Source organism: Egretta garzetta, unplaced genomic scaffold, assembly GCF_000687185.1.
Source record: "Egretta garzetta isolate BGI_Z169 unplaced genomic scaffold, ASM68718v1 scaffold46, whole genome shotgun sequence".
NCBI classification, from domain to species: domain Eukaryota; kingdom Metazoa; phylum Chordata; class Aves; order Pelecaniformes; family Ardeidae; genus Egretta; species Egretta garzetta.
The window spans coordinates 8,718,037-8,738,775 of record NW_009260268.1 but is presented as its reverse complement, the minus strand read 5'-3'; the positions used below and the strand labels follow the sequence as shown (position 1 = coordinate 8,738,775).

The 20,739-nt window shown below is 37.1% G+C and overlaps 1 protein-coding gene across 1 annotated transcript in view; it reads right to left on the bottom strand.

Moving 5' to 3' along the window:
- The window catches only part of DLC1 (DLC1 Rho GTPase activating protein), a 214,400-nt gene that overhangs the window by 155,721 nt on the left and 37,940 nt on the right, over window positions 1-20,739 (bottom strand). The window contains exons 2-3 of the mRNA XM_009642436.2: window positions 19,571-19,720; window positions 16,831-16,971 (exon numbers count right to left, since the gene is read on the bottom strand). Coding sequence (XP_009640731.1) covers window positions 16,831-16,971; window positions 19,571-19,720 — 291 coding nt within the window. The remainder of the gene's footprint in view (window positions 1-16,830; window positions 16,972-19,570; window positions 19,721-20,739) is intronic.

Below are 20,739 nucleotides of genomic sequence, written 5' to 3'. Positions count from 1 at the left end.
CCCTACCCTTTTTCTGAACAATCAGGAACAAGTGATAAAATAATCATAGGAAGAATTTCATTCTTCTGCCCTCCTGGTTCCTTAGCTGGGGTAATTCCTGGAGAATTTCTCATTCTAGCAGGGAGTTTTGGAAGAGCACTCAGGTTAAGGTTTTCAGTATCTACAGTTAGATTACCGAATACCTAGGCAAGACATTACCAAGACATTTTCAAAAGTAATTCAGAAGTACAAAACTTAGTGACAACTGTTCAGTTATGGAGGTAACAGAAGTAGATACAGCAACAGGGTTTTCCTTCCCAGAAATCAGTTTAGTCCTGGAGGTCACAAGATGCAATTCACAACATTCAGTGGCAGGTAAGTCCCTCGTATTTGTTCAGCTCAGCAGCTGTCTACTTCTGCCTTTAGACATCTAAATGATTTTTAAAAAATTTGTCCTTCTAGTCATTTTCAGATATTATTATTAGCAGTTCTATTAAGAAAATAATTTTAGACAATTACATGCCTCATGAACTGCAGGATAGCTTCTAGCTACCCAGAATCTCTGAATTTTTAAAAATAAATCTTAAATCTCTATCTTTTCTTAACATAGAGTTTATGTGCTCTGATTTTCCCTTCTTACAGTTTCTGTATTTCCAAGAGATTATCCACAGGATGTTCTAGACAATGTGCGAAACCTGTTAAAGATTTTTTCCTCTCCTAAGAATACAGAGGTCTCAAAACACTCTGAAATCCCTAAGCATGTCGAAACATCACTCGGTGATGGCAACAGCAAAACTGGATCTTTCTTGAACTGCTTTTGTATTGGCAAAGCAGCAAAAGAAGAATTGCATGTGACTGTGAGGCGAAGCTCCACAATGAGCCAACACAGTTCAGTTTTAACATTTTGGAAGCTGGATATAAAATTGGCTGTATGACTCTGTCACGTTTTTGCTATCTGCCTTATGCCTGTCACCCCACTAATTCTCCAATGAAATACTGAATTGCTGAACTTTTTGTTCATTCAACACATCAACCATGTGAGTTTGTTGTGAAAACTGTTCAGCTGAAAGGTCAATACTTAATTTCACTTTTTCTAGATAAATGTGCCAATTGCAACAAATGTTGAATTTTAAATATTATCTTAACCAATAATTTGAGGTGCTTTGAAACTCATCACATTTTAAAGAAAAGGTACATTTAATCTCACAATTATCTAATTTCTCATTTACTCATCAATATCCCTAAGCTGTATTGAACACTCCTAAGGCTATACCACTGCAAAATAAAATATGCTGGACTGTGAGTTACAGCTTTGTAAAGAGAAGGGTAGCATTCTGCAGCATCATGGACTACTGAGAGATTAATTCTGATATCTACTCCTCTGCCTTCTCTGAAGTGAGACCCTACTTTGTTTTCATATCGCAGTCCTCGGTCTCAATGGCCTGCAATTCCTCACCGGCTGCCTCTTGTGTGGGGTTTTTGCTCACCTAACAAGATACTATGAAAGAATAAACTTCTCAGTCTAATGCCATCCGCATACAGACAATGTTGTCTTCTCAGAGGGGGAACCCAAAACTTTAGAATGACTTTGGAAGACCAAAGCATCACTCTGCTTTCCATCTCGAGCAGCACCCTGTTAGTTTTTCTGTACTCTGCATGGCAATACTATTAACTATTAATCTTTATGTAATGTGTGCAGTATTATTTAATATACAATAATCATATTTCACTATTAATTGCGTTGTAGAATACAGGGAATACCTCAAGTACCATTATAGGTTGTTTGGATTTTACTTCTCCTTTAAAATAGGGATACCATAAAGATGTTTTGGTAAGAAGAGGTACAAAATTTCAGAACACAAGCTATGTTTTAGGGGATAAAACCAGACAAACTAAAAATTTGCTAATCTCTATGTTAGAACACAGAAAGGTTCAAAGTATGGCAGCTGATCTGAAGAAAATAAAAAGTGGCAACGCACTGGAATGTACAGTTTCTATTTATAGAAAGCCTAACAAACTAGAAGCCCATGCCATTCAGTTAACAATTTACAACACCTTCATTGTATAGTGCAGTGCAGAAAGTGGAAGGCTGTTTCATTTTTGTATTTCCAGACGCGTGTCATTTCCAACCCCATATTTAATAGTGTGTAACTGCCTGAAGGGGAGAGATCAGAATGTGTGGCATGTCTCACTGAGAGGAATTTCGTGCATAAAAAAACCCAAACCAAGCTCTTTCAACTATTAAATGGGGAACTAAGCAGTTCCCTTGCTCCCACCCTGGCTTTGAAGACAAACAAACAACAACAAAAAAAAAAAAACAAAAGAAAATAAAAGGAAGAAAAAAAGAGAAAGAAAGCACAAAGTGAGACATAGCAGAGAGCAAGAGACAGAGAGGGCAAGAGACAGGGAGAAAGAGAGCACAGGAGCAAGAGAATTCCTTACAAGAGAGGTGTATGCAAAGGACAAGGAGAAATGGTTTTCCATGAGGTCACTCACAGCACATCTGTGTCTGGAAAAGTGCTTGAAAAGGCAAACATAGATTTCTTCCATTCCAGTAATGAAAACTATTCATGCCACGTTTTCAAACCATGTTCCAGGAGTAAAGAATATGATGTACAAGGCATGAAAGAAGATAATCTAGATATTTATTCATTAGCAACACGCTCATTTGACTGAACTTATAATTTAGCTTTCGTCATTTCCTCTTTACCCTTTAGAATCCAGTTTTTCCAATTTTGTCCTGCTCTGCAATCTTCTCCTCCTCTTTCTTGCTTTTTTCTTCTTTCATCTCTTGCCCCCTTCAAGTAGCTGATGCAAGTTTTTTTTTTCTTCCTTCTTAATGGGCATGCTTCTACTTTCCTGTGCTCTCCATCTACTGGTAGAGAGATTAAACTGTTTTTGCTACTTTCCTTACTCACATTCTGTGTTTTCATCTCCTCGTTCTGCACTCCCTTACTTGTCTTGGACTCAAGCCTGAAATTCTTTCTTAGATAGAACACAGGAAATTCTCACCAAAAGGCATAGTACATTGTTTCTTTCCCCTTTAATACAGCTTTTCTTTCTTGAGGTTTTGCGTATTCCCTCTTCAGTAAATGCGCATTATTTCAGACATCACAAATCCCCCCCTCAATCACTTAGCTTATAGCACACTTAAAATAACCACAGCTGCAAGTGGAGAGATGGATTCATGGAGGCTGAATCCACTACTAACAAGACTGACAGCATAATTATTATTATTAGTGATGTACCCATCCTTAAAGGCACTAGTCTTCAGCCCATGGCCTGGAAAACATATAATACCTATGTTTGCTAAGTGTATATTATTTCTTCCTTGTTCAAGTCACGAGGAGATGTTATCCAGCTGCAAATAGGAAAAGGAGAAGTAATTCAAATGCTTATAGGGATATGCAAAGCTGTGGCTGCAGAACCATGCTGGTGATCTTGCTGGGACTGATCTGGTGAAAGACAGCCATACACCATGGGGAAGACAAAGTATACTTTGCAGCAAGATGGGTATGATTTGGTGTTAATAACTGTCCTGGCTTTAATGCAAGTTGCAAATCTGGAATAATAGTCAGAAAGGTAGAAAGGTCAAAGGAAATAGAAGAAAAAGAGGAGAGAATAAAAGAAGAGAAAGGGAGGAATAAAAAAAAGAAAGAAGACACAAAAAAGCAAAAAGACAGAAAATAGGGGAAAAAAGAAAAAAAGAAGAAAGAGAAAAAAAGAGCACTTTAAAGATTCAGGAGCAGAGCTAAACTAAAATAAAGCATCATTTAAAAATCATTCTTCTCTTTCCTGTTTTTATATACACAATTCTGCCAAAAGGCATTCGAATTTCATAACATCTCAACATGGGCCAAAGTCCCATCAAGCACCAAACCTTTGGATGTGAATAATAGGAGATTAGTTGAAAAGAGGTTTACAGTAACTAACACTATAAAAAATAGAGCTATTCCAATCTTGTCAGGATGACATATCCATCTAAACAGCCATTAACAGGTGCTATCACTTTGGAGATTAGCACACTGGATGCTCAAAGCAGTAGTTTTCTTGGTAGTTTTTAAGCAGCTCGAATGTGATTGCTATACCTGCAGTCATAGTGCATCTCACCTGCTCTGCATGGGACAGCTGGGCAAACTGAAGCCCCTCCTCGCATGAATGTCACGCAAAAGACAAGGAAAAAAGCAGCATTGCCTGGGACACAACCACACCCCTAAACCAGCATTACTGTACAAATGAACTCCTGAGATGACACTATTTTCTCCATCTTCGAAATGCTCTGGGCTTTCCTTTCTCTTGACTGCCTGAGGGATAAGGTAAAGGTCTTGCGGCTCTCACTCTGCAAGATGATTTTCAGTCTGTGCTATTTAGTTTGACTGCTGCTCTCCCAGTGATCTAATTCCTAGCAAGATGTAATAAGCACTCAGAGTCTGATAGGGAAACAATGGATTTCTTCATAGAGCTATCCAAAACCAAAGCTGAAGTTGCCCTTGGCAAATTGCAAGTTAACCAACAGTTCAGCATCTAACAACAGTTTATCCTAGCTGAAAGTCTTGTGCAACACCGTTGGACTGAATAAAGTTGCAGCCTTTTGTCACCTATTGGCCTACTGGCAAAAGTTTAAGTTTTTTCACAGCTTTAAAATCCCTCAGCTGCAGTTCCCAGAAAATCTGCAATCTAGCTTTCTGTACCAAGTCTCCAAACAGCTCTCTCCCTTTCCACTCCTTCATACTGTCCAGCAAAGGGACCTACTGACCTTTTCTGGAACTCTCTTTCCTTTGTTCTGGAGATTTTGAGATATCTTGTCAAGTTATTACTGAACAGGATTGAAACAGTCACAAATCTATGACTATTTCTGTTCCATGGTGTTTATTAAGGCTTTTATACAGAATATATTCTGTTCATTTAAGACAGTAAGAAGCTCTTCAACACTATTTTAAGCACTTACTTCATTAAAAATCTTTATGCTAGTCTTCTGCATGTGGTAAAATTTACCCCCCACCATATCTTCCAATTATTTCCTTTCAAAGAGACAGAATTCTAAAAATGGTTAGATGTACAGATGTAAAAATTGACGCAATACATCTCAGTACAATTTTAACAGGAGATTTCAGATTCCTTCTTTTCAACAGTTTCCCAGTAATGTTTGGCATTTATGACTTGCTCTGAAATGCTCTATCAGGAATGAAACAGAGAAGGCATGCGTCATTAGGACAAGTTATATTGAGATAAAGCCCTATGCAAGAGAAATAGCTTCCATGTAAGAGAAATAGCCCATGTAAAGGCTTCCATGTCCAGCTGCCTGTGCTTCAGAGGATGTCTATGGTTGTACTGGATCAATCTAACCTATTTTTCTCTTGCCAAGACCTGCAGTAGATTAGAGGATGTGTATAGAAACACGGCCATCTCAATGGCAGCTATAGGGCGTGCACACACTGCAAACAAGCCCGACAGCAGAGGCTGGCAAACTGTGGCTCTTGAGCCAAATGCAACTCCTGCGTTAGGATTTCATCACGACTGACATTAAGACTGTAACGATAATGAGCAGAAGATTCTGTCTGCTGTTTTGATTGGTTATAAACTTTTTCCCTAAAGATGTCCAAGCACTTTTTGAGACCAATTTACTCTTACCTTCCAAAATATCAGTAAGTTCCACAGATTTATCCTTTAAAAAAGATTGTCCTTTGTTTTTAAGTAGTAAGTGTTTAGTCCCTATGTATCTCACCTGTACCAATCATCGCCTCCTGCAGTAATCTCTTCTGCAAGTGTTGACTAATACCAAAACTAATGCAACCCCATTCAGCTGTATACACTTCTGCATTATAGCAGTTTAAACAACAACAACAAAAATTCCATTAATAAAATTAATTAGTGCTTATTCAACTTTGTTTTTCTTCAGGGGAAGTAAATTCTTTATGCTGCTGACATTAAGAATGAATTTACGTCTTTTTCAGCAATTTTCCACTCACAGGCTTCTAACTGACAGCGATTTAAAAATTTTGGCCATCTTTGCTCATGCGTGAAACAACAATTCTGAGCTGGATTATTGGATTAAAGTTCTTCAATGGAGAGATGCACTATATGGATTACATGCTGACAGAGAAAATTTACAAAGTTTTTTTTTCTTAAATATGATATAAATTTCGTGTAAGCTTTTCTTGGCAGGTGCTGAAAAAGAGTTAAAATTTCATACTGACATACATTTAAACATACTTAAGTAACTTCAAGAAAAAAAAAAGGGAAACTTGGTAAGGATTCAACTCAGTCCATATGGAAGAGCACAGAAGAGAGACTTGCACTGAACTTATCAGGCAATAAAATTGGAGAACAAATAGGAACATTTCACGTAGTGTCTGACATTCAGAACATATTGTCATGGAAAGCAAAGCCCAGCAACTCTCAAAAATTCAGACTCAACAAGCTTCACATCAGAGCTGTTTAAGTTAAAAAAGACATTGATACCCTGTCACTTTATCAAACCTAGCATTTCTGAATGCCTGGAGAAACTGAGCCTTCTCCTACTGATTTCATGAGAGATTTACTTATGAAGAACAACATTTTAAGGTAAGCTTTAATATTTATTTTCAAGTGTAAATACACTGAAGTTTATACAGAGTGTAATTTTGCTTGCTTCCTTCACAGGGTTATATGTAATAAAGCAGGCTGAATCCCTGTCCTCACCACTGCTAATCTGATAAATCAGCCCATGGCTGATAAAACAGCATATTCAACATAGTGTCAATTTAAGACCACCCAAAATTAGCTATTCACTATATTTTTAAAGTTCTTTAGGCTCTGTGTCTTATACCAAGCAAATTTCAATTCTTCTGCAGAAGACCTCCCATTTCTGCATTAATTATTTGCACTGATGATGTCCACCCACTGTTTCCATCACCATAACATTTAAGATAACCCTTTAATCTAATGGTTGCAAATAGCTTTTATAAAAAATAAGTAATTTATTTATAATTTTCACCTGGAAGGTGCTATCAAATGAGACAATATGTGCACAGACACAAATCACAGGAGGAAGACAAGGCACCTGGCAGTAAGCATGACATACTAAGAAGCTTCTACCTGATTGAAAGGAGTGCAAATAATTAAACAGGTTATTTTGTCCATGGATAATAGGTAAACCAACTTTTTTTCCTCAGTGATAATCACTTGCAAAGTGATGTCTGCATATTTCTTTCCTTTCACAAAATAAACAACAATTTGGGAACAACATGCTACTCAATAGGTGACCTACAGATATTCACAGAATCACAGAATGGCAAGGGTTGGAAGGGACCTCGGGAGATCATCTAGTCCAACCCCCCTGCTAAAGCAGGTTCTCCTAGAACATGTTACACAGGACTTCGTCCAGGCGGGCTTTGAATATCTCCAGAGAAGGAGACTCCACAACCCCCCTGGGCAGCCTGTTCCAGTGCTCCATCACCCTCAGAGTAAAGAAGTTTTTCCTCATATTCAACTGAAACCTCTTATGTTTCAGTTTATGCCCATTGCCCCTTGTCCTGTCGCTGGGCATCCCTGCGAAGAGTCTGGCTCCATCCTCGTGACATCCACCCTTAAGATATTTGTTCACTCACACTTCTTTCTGTCAAAGCATCTGGTTATCAAAGTCACAATGTGTCATTTCTAAATACTGACTGAAAATTAGTCTAACAACTAACTAAAACTGATTTATTTATGTATACCGATTTTTTTGTTAGGTATTATATAGAACAGTGATGCCCCCAAAACCCAAGTCAGTAAGCTATCACATGAATCTTCATTAATACGAGTTTCAAACAGCAAGGGTTGAACTTTGTTATTCAAAATATGGACCTACAGTCACAAATGTTTTTTGCAATACTTGAGCCATGTTATTTATTTAATTTTGCATCAAAAGGTATATACATCATTAAAAAAATAGTAGCACATTTACCTAAAAGTAATATTCAAACTTCACAATTTTCCCTAAAATTTGTTTTTACTAATGTCTACTTGTAACAGTAAGTCAGAGGCAGAAAAGTTGGTGGGGTGGGGTTTTTTGGCTATTGTGGTCATTAGTTTTGAGAAAGTGCTAAAATCAAAAAGAAATGTTCTGAATAATTTATTCTTTATTACTTGCATGTTTTTCTAGAACTTGTCTATTTATAAGCTAAATAGAAAATATCTTTTTCCTCCCAGTTTCACCGTAATTTAGAGTATCAGCCTGAACTCTTGCATTTCACATTCCAGCTCTTATGATATTCCTGTATTGCAGACACCATCTTCATGGAAATTCAGCCTATCATCATTTTTATGCAGAAGCTTGACACATCTTTTTAGACCACGGTACTTGGCAGGACTGAAGTCACAACATTATCTTACTGGTACATTGTGACAGTCAAATAACTGATGCATAGAACTGACTCTCTTGGCATTTGTAAGATGGGACACCAGCAATTCTTCTACGCATCACACCTTTGTTTCAAACTAGAGGATATATGAGTCTCATTTATATCATGAGCCTGAATGCAAACTCAGACTGCCCTGCGGTGTGTCCACATAACCGTTACTTAGTAGTCAATGGAGCATGAGTCAGCTCTTTGAATGTAGTCATAGTAGGCATGAGGGAAACTTCCTGGTGCTTGGGAAAGGTCACTTATGGGTTTTCTGTATGTATTTTTTTAAGATACTAGCCATATGGCATTGGGAAGAAGTATTAATTCTGATCATTAAATCTTTTAGCTCTGACACAGGGCCTTAATTCTGCAAAAAACATATCCACATACCCATGCACGTGATGCTTCTGACATGCACAGTTTTGTTGCTTTAAACAGATATATTCCTGTAAGAAAATGCATTTAATTGATTGCAGAATGAAGTTTAAAGAAACAAGTTAAACCGAGGCTGAAATTTTAAATTGTATGACCTCCTATGATACATATGGTTGATGTTCATGTGATTCGTTTTTAGAGAACATGGATAGCTCTCTTTCTCTGCATCTGCTCATGATAATTTAACAACATAAATGATTTCCTGTTATTAAGCCTTGAGTATTTAAATTTAAGCTACATAGAAGGATATTGGTCCTGAGAGCAACACAATAAAATTTCTTCAGTCACAGATTTCAGTTTCCATTTGTCAAAAATAGATATGGCAGTACTAATAAATGCAACGCTGATGTGCAACAACATAACATATTTGATTCCAAGTATCAGTAAATCTGACTTGCAATGAAGAAATAGTAGAGCAAAACATGGGTTGCCCCTCCTTTCTGAGGGGTTTGGGAATCATCTTGCCCAGGCCCAAATGCAAACAGGATGTCAGAGAGCCTAGAATGCCATTTTTAGAATCCCTACCACAGTAACGTTCCCATAAATGACGAGAAATCGTAATTCCCTCAGTTTTTATAGCTCACACGGAAAAGACGCAAGATGTGTTCACAGGTCTGATCTGATCTTTTGACCTCTTAGCCCATTATTGGCAGCCATAACCAGAACCCATTAGACTGTAACACATTTAAACATGATAACTTTAAATATAAATACACCCTTGCTCACACTTTTCTACTGAACTACTTGAATATTGGCAACTTCAACTATGATTATTAGCTTAATGTGATTTTTTCTTACAGAGAATCATAGAATCCTGAAGGTTGGAAAAGACCTCCAAGATCATCAAGTCCAATTGTCAACCCAACACCACCATGCCTACTAAACCATGTCCTGAAGTGCCACATCAATAGGCAATAGGAAGAAGTTTCCTCTTCTCAAACACGAGGGGCTTAAATAAAATGAGAAAAATTGTTTGCAAAACAGAGACTATCTTCCAGGAACTGTGCAACATTCAGTATTTTTTCCTCCCAGTTGGGTCCACTTGGAGCAATAAGCAACATGCCAAGAGGACCCATAGAACCCTAATATAACTGACTTAATGCTCTCGAGCACACACGCCTCCTGTGGTGGTTCACATGCAGTTGTGATGTTACGTTGTGTCAGTAATTATGTAGCTGGCTGAAAATGGGATATGATTTTTATGAATACCAGCACTTACTCTACAAATAAATTATTTCATGTGTGAATAAAAAATGAGGAATTCCTAATGTGAAACTTACAGTTCAAGGGATTAAACTAAAAATCTTCCAACATCTTAAATCCAGTAAGAGCTGAATTTTTCCTCTGTTACTGTAAGATCGATTCTTTTTAGGACTAAGTGGAATTTTTTTAACATTTCTAAAAGTATCCCCATCCACTATAATTTCCCTTAGAACTTCATTCCCACAGAAAAATGTCAACCTTCAGTCTACCAGATATTTGGAATGCATCTGTACATGAAAAGCTTTTTCTTTTTTTCTTTTCTTTTTTTTTTTTTTTTTTTTGGTAAAGATGAAAAGTTTGTATGTTCGATTATGAAGTGTTTTAATAGGCACAACTTTTGGTAAAGATGAAAAGTTTGTATGTTCGATTACGAAGTGTTTTAATAGGCACAACTGCCTGATGCGGTGCAAGTGCCTGATGTCCCCTGCCCAGTGCCCTTCATTTACATAAGAGAGGCAGCAGATGGCAGCATAGAGTGAAAAAACGTACTTGACATTTGAAAGTACAATTATCTATATTACTGCTGAAGAAGCCATAAACTTCTGTTCCTCTTACACAGAATGGTTATCATATATAACCAGACTGATACAGTGTTGAAGACAGTGTCAGCAACTCCACAGAAAGGAGGAAGACATGAGAAAAAACCTGTATATAAGCATAGCTGCTATAAACTGGTTGTAAGAAGAGACAGAAATGTAGACATACAACGTGATATCTTGGAAATACTCAAGTCTTCACGCTTAGCACTTAGCAGGCTGGGTATTTAGTTAGCGTCTCAGTATTGTGTTGGGATCGAACCTGAAAACAAGTGGACAGCTATTCCTGGGTCATACTGCAGCTATATAAAATGGCAAACCTTTTATTTCACTGTGAATTCCCATACATTTTGGTCACTCGGGAATTGATACTGAGGGAGAGAAAAAGAAAGAGAGAGACTGTCCCTGGCCAACGCAGCACTGTCAAAGATATAACTTGATTCAGTGGTTTTCGTTCAAATTCTAGGAGTACCTTACTCTCATTGCAAAAAAAGTGATCACCTTTAAGATTTATGGTGCTTAAAAACCTTCAGAGAACAAAAAGCACCTCTGCCATTTGCAGTTTGCTGCTTCTTTCATTTGAGAAAAAATAAATTACATTTGGGCTTAATATAGGAAGCTATACTTAAAACAGAATACAGACTCCTTTGTGCAACAAGCCAGAATCAAAGCAAAATTTTGAGAGGTTCGTGTGAGAAACACAGCGTAATCCTGCTGTTATCTGCTACGTGACTGGCAAATGTAGCTTCATGGTAATTTACATGTTGAAAGAAACCTTTGTGTAGGGTGAAGTAACAGAATGTTATTTCAGAATTCAAATGAAAATGTGATTATGTTAAAATTTGTTTTCATAATTAATTGTATTACCCTGCGTTCTATAACACTTTTTTTTAAACATAGATATGAAAGGCAATACCAACTTAATCAACACGGTCAGATTCTGAAGTCTTTTCTCATGTTGCATTTGTAAAGATTCTTAAGTTTTAAAGAAACAGTATTTTAATTAATGTTGCATAGTAAGAGTCTTTCTCCCTAATGCAAATTTCAATGAGTAAAATAAGAATTCAAGGAACACCATAATACCAGCAATATCAGTGTGGTGCCGGCTGGGGTTAAAACATGACAGTGATATGAGGACTTAAATAAATAAATAAATGAATAAAAAATAAATGTATGATTCAGCCAGACCAAAATCTGTCACCTTTCAAGTGGCATGACCCGCTGTGAAAAATCTATCTGCACAAATTCATTGACATATTCTGTGTCTGCACACCTCATAGTTCATTGAATTTACTGTAAAATAATGCAGCGGAAAATGTAAACATTTCAAACAGTTGCTGCCCTGATAATTCTTTTTGCATATTTAATTCTGAAATCAAGGTTTTGTACTTACCGTAAATTCTAACTTCATTTCATAAGTTAAAAACCAGTGTGGTAAAGTAGCAAGAAACTTAAATTCCATTTCTTAATCTACAGATCTATAAATTATTCTTCACAGAATGATTTGGCTTTCTCTAAACAGCTAAAATTTTAAAATATAATATGAACCAGAAACTTATGTGAAAGGCTAAATTATTTTACTACACAGAAATGAACAAAACTGTAATCTAAATAATACAACCATTTGTCCCAATGCAGTAACAAGATTTGTGAAAGTGGAACCCTATGCTCATCCAGGGCTTCACTGAAATCAGTAGCTGCACCTGAATCCCATTATAGGGCATAGCCAGGCTAGGTCATTTGGTACTTGCAGGCATAATTGGGACCTAAAATCACTTTGAGAAATGGGTGCATTTTAGATGAGTCATTACAGCCAATCCAAAAAACAATCTTCTCCTAGATACCAGCTATTCTGGTGATAATAGTTTCTGATTACCTTTGCACAGCGTGATTAAGGCTAAGTTGGACTCTGTTGAAGCAAGAGGGATAGGACTGCCAAAAAAAGCAGTAGAAACTAATGATGGCTGGTTTTTTTGACCTGAACAGAAAATACATAGGCCTTGCAGAGCAGATGTTCAAGGACAAAAATTTGGCCACAACTTTTAAGCCTTAGTTGCTATTGTCCTTTAGCCAATTATTTTATATTTAGAAAAAAAAAAAAACAACCCCAGTGATAATTGAGTCAGGCTTTCCTTAACTAGTTAGCTTTTAACTGGGTGCTGGAGAGGGTTATTGTAACTTATCTTCTGTTATTAAAACACATTTTAAATTCTGTAACCACGTACTGTTTTTACAATAATGAAGCCAAACTTAAAAATAAATCATTTCTGGTCTTTATTGTTGAACAATATTATAAGTGTCCAGATGTGTGGCATTAGTTTGTAGAAGGCAATGACACATAGGATATTTACATTCCTTGCTCTTGAAATCCAGACCAGACACTCCCATTTTCCAGTGTTTCTCATGACCACTGGGGCAAAAGCCTGTTGATTTCATATTTTTTTAAGCTGATTTCAGCTCCCATGTAATTAATATTTGCCAAGTATACACATTTGAGTGTTAATATTAAAAAATGATTGCCTATTTTGGAGACTGGTGAATAAAAACCCAGAACATAGAGATGTGCTAATTATAGAAGCATGAACATTCTTTACTCTGTAAACATAAGTAATACAAAGATGCCAAAAACATTTCTTACTATCCAATCCTAAATTATGTGGAAAATGTACCTGTTCAGTCATGTGAACCCTGATTTCACAAGGCTTGTCCATTTGTGCACCTTGCCAAACCATGTATATTTTGAGTTAATTGCTATACTGTGGACCAAACACTCTACTGATCACATTATGCTATTTTACCCTGACTATGACATACAATGATGGCAGATTCCTAAATTTAGGATGAAGGTTATTTAACTCTATACTTCTCACAAGCCCAAAATAGCATGTACACCTATATATCAAAGACCTTCATGCTGCACCCTGCAGAATCATAGAAAAACCATTCTATAGAAATACCTTCCTATAATGCTCTGGGGAGAATCCCGTTCTTCCTTGTCATGCCTGTATTCAGTAAGGAGTACTCTGTGCATGTGTGCACCCATGTGTATGTCTATATATACGTGTACTATACACAGGCATCCACACTGACAAGAATAGATTTTACTATCCATAACTGAATTTTTATGAAATGTTAAATAACTTGTGTATGTAAATACCTCCCCCCCCAATTTTCTTTGCAAACCAATAGTAGATATTCTTTTAAAGAAAATCATAATTGATACTGAATTTTAAATACAATTCTGAATACCTCTGCTACTGGAAAGCTTGTTTCACAAAATCTGGTGATGAAAATTTAAAATGTCCTGCTTTTCCATAAACCAATGGGTGAATCATTTCCACTAGGTTTATCAAACCAAATTCTGTTTATGGATATTGTGACATTGTTAGAAATTGTATTTTTTTTTCAATCCATATAACTCTGAATTACATGAATGGACATAGTTCGTCTACACACAAATTTCCTATCTGTAAGAGAAGATCTTGTGTAGTTATTATCTTTTCCAAGGTCTTTATCAGGGACTAGATTTGACCCACTTCTCCTTGCCTTATTATTCCCACCTCCCCAGTCTGCAGATGTTGCCTTGTTTTAATTGTACAGTCTGCTTTTGATGCAAGTCAATAGTTTGTTATAGTTTGTTTAAAAATACTACGTATCATTCCATAATGTAACTAATTGCAGTTGCACTCTTGTTTACATTGCATTAATAAACACAACAAAATAAGTTGTCCTTGGAGACTAAGCATCTGGAATCCTTGAAGATCTGCAGTTGCAAACACCAAAAAGGAAGTAAAATCTTTGAAACAGTCCATTACCATTAAAAAGTAGCTTGGTGAGTTTCCAATGAAAAATAAACCTATTCCCACACCAGTTACTACGGAAAAAAAAGAAAAAAAAAAAAAAAAGAAGAAACTATGACAACAGTCTCCTTTATAGATAGAAAAACACATGCTGGGGATTTTTATGAGCTATCTCTACATGGAAATCATCTGTACAGAGACATCGTTGATGTCTGTTCTGGGCAGTGTTTCAGGGAGATGCCACTCAATATACCCCTTTGAAAAATTCATCCTGAGTAGAGCCCAACACTAAATGTGACGAGAAGAATATGGGAACTTCTTTTCTACTGGTATGGGATGGCACTCAAGCACCTAGCAGCAGACTACCTAGCCATGGAGACCAGGTGAGCCACAGGTCTAGAGATACACAAGAGTGAGGACCAAGGGTTATTTTCTCCTATTGTGTTCCAAGGAAACTTATGCTTTCAAATAAAGCTTGACTGCAGGTAGGGAGGCAGCCGAAGTTTCAAACACTTTTAGCGCTCAGTTTGTGGATCAGAAGGGTACGCAGTCAAAGCAATCTGAAAGCCCAAAGGAATACAACATAGCTGAGAGGATCTTGTTTTTCCCAGTACGCAAGGGATCTACACTCGAGCAAAAATGATCCACATGTTTGTACTTATCAAACTTACTATGATAAAAATGGAAATATGGTTTTTGTCTGAGCATACTTACTAAAAAGAGCCCATCCCCAAATCCCACTATAGAGTGTGGTAAGTTGCAGCATGCAAAACTTTGGGAAAGAGGCTTGAATTTGGAGGAAATTTAACTTCACGTATCAAAAATGTTAACAAAAGCGGACCTTAGATTGTAGCTCTACAACCCACACATCAGCGGAGATTTTTTTGAAGATTCACAGTTACTATACACAGTAAAAAAAAAAAAAGAAGGATCCCTGCAAAATCATATATGTTAACAACTATATAATAAAGCAGTATTAGCAGAAACATTCAGCATGATATATCCATCACAGCAAAAGTCAAATAAATAATTATTAAAGGTGAATTTACACATAATATCTAACACCAAAGGAAGTGACCCACACTTCTGCAAAGCCAGGTGTTAAGAGTTCCCCAAATATTAGCAGAGAAAACTAAATTTAAAAGGGATGTTTAATACCTTAGAGAGTGACTGCGCTTTTCTCAGGATCTGGCAAAATGGGATATCACCTTCTAGCATAACATATGCACTTATTTGAGAATTTGTGCTGCACTGTATGCAATGACAGAGTGCAGAGCTCTCTATTTACAATAGTTATGCACTGATGATAAATTGCAAGTGAATTTATTTTTGTACAAATGAACAATCCTAAATGTAAATGTTTGTTAGAACTTTTGTTACTGCCTCAATCAAAGTCATTAGTTAACTTGCTATTATTGCAGTGCAGTAGATGACAGTTGGCCTCTATTTTTACATTTTATAAACTTGTTTTAAACATATACATTTATGCTAACCCCACTTTATATTTTAATATTTTATCCCAGATTTTCTGCTGGTCCAGTTAGCAGTGGTAGAATTCATGAACAGATGGAGCAGGAGTTATGCTAAGACTTTTCAGCCTGAGTGAAGTTTAAAAGAGCCTAGATTTCTCTGCTTCTTGAGAGAGTGGAAACAGCAAGTGCAAGAGGGAACAGAAAGTATGTTAGGAGCTTCTAGGACATCCAAGATTTTCTGCATATGCCGATGGCTGAAACATTATGAAGAAGGATTCTGCAGTAGATGGACAATAGCAAAAGAAAGGACCCTGCTCCCGATAGCTGTATGTGTCTACAAATGAGTACAGAAGGAGGCTCCTTGCCATATCTGAGCTCTCAGACCTGACCTTCCTCACCACCTAGTGTGTACTGGCACGTGCAGGAAAGGGTCTGTCTGCTTAGAGGCTTCCCTCCCATCCTCAGCGTATGAAACTGCTTACCAAATTTGCCCTTACAATGATATTCTCCCTTCAGTAGGGTAATACCTCTGTTTGCAGTACATAGTAGTTTAGCCTCTCAAGAGGACTTGGGTGACTTGGTTTGGGCATCATAAATCAGGCTACATTATTCAACCGTCTGTTTCTCTGGCTACATCCCCCATGAGATTTTGGAAATGTTCCAAGTGATACCACTTCAAGAAAACTTATCTTCCAAGGTAAAATAGAATAGCTGCTTTAATTTATTTTCTCACATAAAATCTCATCTTATTATAATCATCAGATGATAATAACGTGTTTCTAAATGTGGAACTTACAGGATTATTTGCCACTCAAATGGCACCTTGAGACAGCCTGCATTATTAGTCCTTTTTTTTTTTATAGTGTCACACACATACTGCTGTACCATCCGTGTAATGAAGAGTATAAAATATCTTTATTTCACTTCCAGCCTGATATCATGAGTGAAATTAAGCAAATATATTCTTTGTACTCACCCCAGCCTTTGGTTTAGCTCCAGAGCTGGCTCCTGAACAGGGAGATGCTAGGTCAGGAGCATGGATGCTTGGAGACAAGTTTGTTTGTGAGTGGCTTACTGAAGCAACATCCACTCCACTTTCAGAACCAGATTCAACATCCTGTAAAAAAAATGTTGCAAGTCTCTCTAGTAAAGTGAATATCAAATAAAAATCTAGTTTTTTTAAATAATGGAAGTAGTTAGACAGGCTCACTCAAATATCTATGCTTAATTTTCTGTGTAAGCATAATTCCCCTTATTCTTTTCCATTACCTACACATTCACTTGCCATCCTTTTCAATGTGGTGGTTTGCATTAGCTGCTGTTCTGAAATTATAAATCACCACTAGCATCAAAGCTGTAATTCCCCTAAATGTTAGAAAGCAAGGTAAGAAAAATCAGTTTGGGGTTGCAGAAGTCTGACATTTTTCTCTGATGTTCAGTATTTCCTGTGTGCTCCCACCTTCTGTCTCCGGCAGCATTGCAAGCTCAGAGAACATCTGTAAACCATTACACAGCTGAGATGACATCACCATCCAGCAGTTTATACAATTCAGAGGTACAGCTCCCTAGTTTTTTGGAATCAGCAGACACTTATCAGCCAAATGCTATTTCTGGTTAAAATGCCCTTGCTTTAATGACACTGATTACATTCCTTTTTTGAGAATAAAAAGAAGAAGAATCATCGCATGTTTTATTTTTTAGGAAGCAAAAATACAGCGCGTGCTTGATTTACTGCATGGAGTGAGAGCAGGGGATTATACTGCTTGCAGATAAATTGTGACACATATCTGGCAGAGAGCTGGCTATGCGTAGAACCAGCCATATACTGTCAGGATTATTAGCCGAGGTGCAGCCTGCCTGAATACAGCTACACAGTACACAGAAAAAAAAGGCTGAACTATTAACCCCAGCCAACTCTGCGCAGACAAAGCCTCAGTTTCCTAATGCCAAGTTCCTAGAATAGGTGAAATATGGGGCAGAGACATCTCAGGGGTTCTGCTCCCGAACTGAAAAGAAACGGCAACCCTTTGATTTATTAATTCCAGTTAAGTCTCTGGTCTGCCAGACAGAAGCTGCCAATTAGACAGGTGCCTCTGCACCAAGTATGCCAGCGTGCTGTTTTCTGAAAAGGGTTAGAAACTAGAGACAAAGCTGGACTCTAGGTAGGACCATGTGTTTGGGTCAGATATTTCCTGCCAGTGAGTCCTCTGCAACGTGCAGCATTGGGAAAGCAGGAGAGCCATGGAAATACCTCTGGAGAAGTCAGCTTGGGTACAGCTGCTCTTAGGAGGCTTCTGCTTAGCAGAGCCATGCTGCCACAGTGCACAACCATGCTCCCTGCCCCATTACCCATGTTTTTTACATCACATTCAAATGCTTTGTTACTATACAATCAATATGAGACTGAACACAATGCACAAGTGTCATGAAAACAATTTTTTTTTTTAATCTTCTGATTCATAATACTCAAAGGCTCAAAAATTCCTAGAAATTCAGTGTATATAAATAGCATATATATCATGTTTGATGCAAACTGTCTTTCTGGAGGGCTACTTTGCAGCATGGAAACAGATACCACCTCTCCTTATCGTACAGAATTACTTATGCAGATTGCTCCAACTCCCTTTCTTGCTGTAAGAAATTAGCTAAAATGCTGGCACTCATTGGCGAGATACAGAGAACAGATGTTAACATCATATTTCAGCTTTCCTCTCCCATCCGTGCTCAAGGAGACACTGTGAGACCATTGATATCCAGGGGGAAAACGGATAAGTTAAAAGTGTAATTATGCTATGTCCTTTAAAAATGACATATTATACAATCTTTAGCTGACCAAACCCACAGAAACTTAAATACAGGTTTTCTCACCTACAGGCCTCTCAAATTGACTGTACAGCAATAATGAAGTCTGGCATTAATAGGAAAACCCCCTCATTTAAAAGAAAATATGACTAACAAAACCAAATGGCCTGAATGTTAGCCTAAAGATCTTGGGGCAGTATTTCTCAAGTTTCTTAAATTGAAAAACAGCTGCAGCACATGTGGGTGAAATTAAGAGGAAGCCTGCATGAGAACACCTTGGGGCAACCATTTCATGTTCTTCACAGTCACATGTGTAAACATTTTTCAGAAAAAAAAGAACACATCAATCACATTTGTGAGCTGTCTAGTCTCCCTTCAGACTACTCTCAGCAAGGAATTGTCTCATTTAAATAAATCAAATAATTAAAGAAATTTAAATAATTAAAGTTCTGCCCAGAATCTTATTTTGAATGACAGAGGGTTTTAGAAGTGTGTCTGCCAAAAATTTCATGGACCCCCCACTAGCGGAAAACTAAGACCTGTAGCTCAGACTTACTTTCAGTTCTATTTAATGTCAAATGAGACATATACATATGCTCTGAGACTGGTGTGAGCCTGACTCTGTGCTGACTCTGCATTTACAGTAAGTGATAATTTGAGGGGCAGACATTTTCTGAATCCTGTTGATGTTGCCTTCTTTCGTCTGGGAGCTCTTAACCTCTCATTTATGAAATGATGCCAAAAGGAAATAACGGATGCCACTATTACTGCCTTCAAAACATAAGCAAATTCTTTACAAAAAGAGCTTTAGTTCTGAAACCAAGGAGCTGATAAATGTGAGGACGGGGGAAATAAAGTCAAGTAAAACCAGATTCTTCTTAGAGTATTAAGAAAGAGTAAGCAAACTGGCTTACAGGTATATGCCTCCGTTTGTATGTTGGGGTGCTGGATGGGGAAGAGCCTGCACTGAGAGCATTTTCAATATCCTGATCAAGCTGGTCCAGTTTCATAATTAACAGCACCATTGAATCCAGTCGTGATCGGTCCCGATCTTCTGTTATTTCCTAAAGAACAGAACATACAATTGCTAAATCTGAAATTGCATTATTTGGAAAGAATAAGCTCAAATTAAGAAAGCTCTGTTTCTTAATTTGGCATGAAAGTACATTGAATAATAATAAGAAAATAATTTTTTTTTTTTGAAAACTACTGTTTTGTGTAATCAATTAACTGAGCATTGGCTTACTGCTGGGAAAACAATTCATATTAATATTTAATATACATCCATTATAGCAATAAAGTTTTTTAAAAAAGCACAGTTTTTTGGCACCAATGCATCATTGCCATTTCCTTGATACACATACTCTAGTTCTGTGATTCTAAACATATATTCCCCCCAAGTGAATTTGATTGTACAAATACAAATTATGAAGGTTAATGTACGACTGAAATGGGAGAGGAAGAAGTTCAAAGAAGCCATTTTCCAGCTGAGGACTTTTCCTTGCAGAACTCATCAGCATGACCATGTTTTCTCAATTCTTGGCAGAGTTTTCTGTCTTGGTTGGAAATTCTCATGTACACGAGCTACACTAACATTATAGTAAATAAAGCATTGCCGACTAGAAAGAGAGAAGGATGAGGGGTATTTTCATCACAGCCTTAAACATCTGGTTTATGCAGCTTGTTTCCCTATACTCCACTTGTACCACATGGAGAAAGAGAAGATCCTTGAAAGAGCAATTCAAAGCAAGATCTTCACCTAGATGGACTAAATAACGCTCTCAAGGAATTTCTCCCTCTCTTTCCCCTTTATGTAGAGAGTGTTAATGCAAAAGTTAACCAACTAGCCTGACTCCAAAATTCAGGAATATGAAAACCTCCACTGGTTCCTATATGGATTTTCATAACAGGAACTTAGAAAATAGGAAGTTCCATTAACTCACTTAAAATAATATTTTTATAAATCCTTCTCAAGAGATGGAAACAAAGATGTTATAATTGCTTCATTGTGTCCAAGAATTAGGTAATATAAATGCTCAAATCAGCTTTTTTTTTTTTTTTTTTTTTTTTGATACCCATTAAA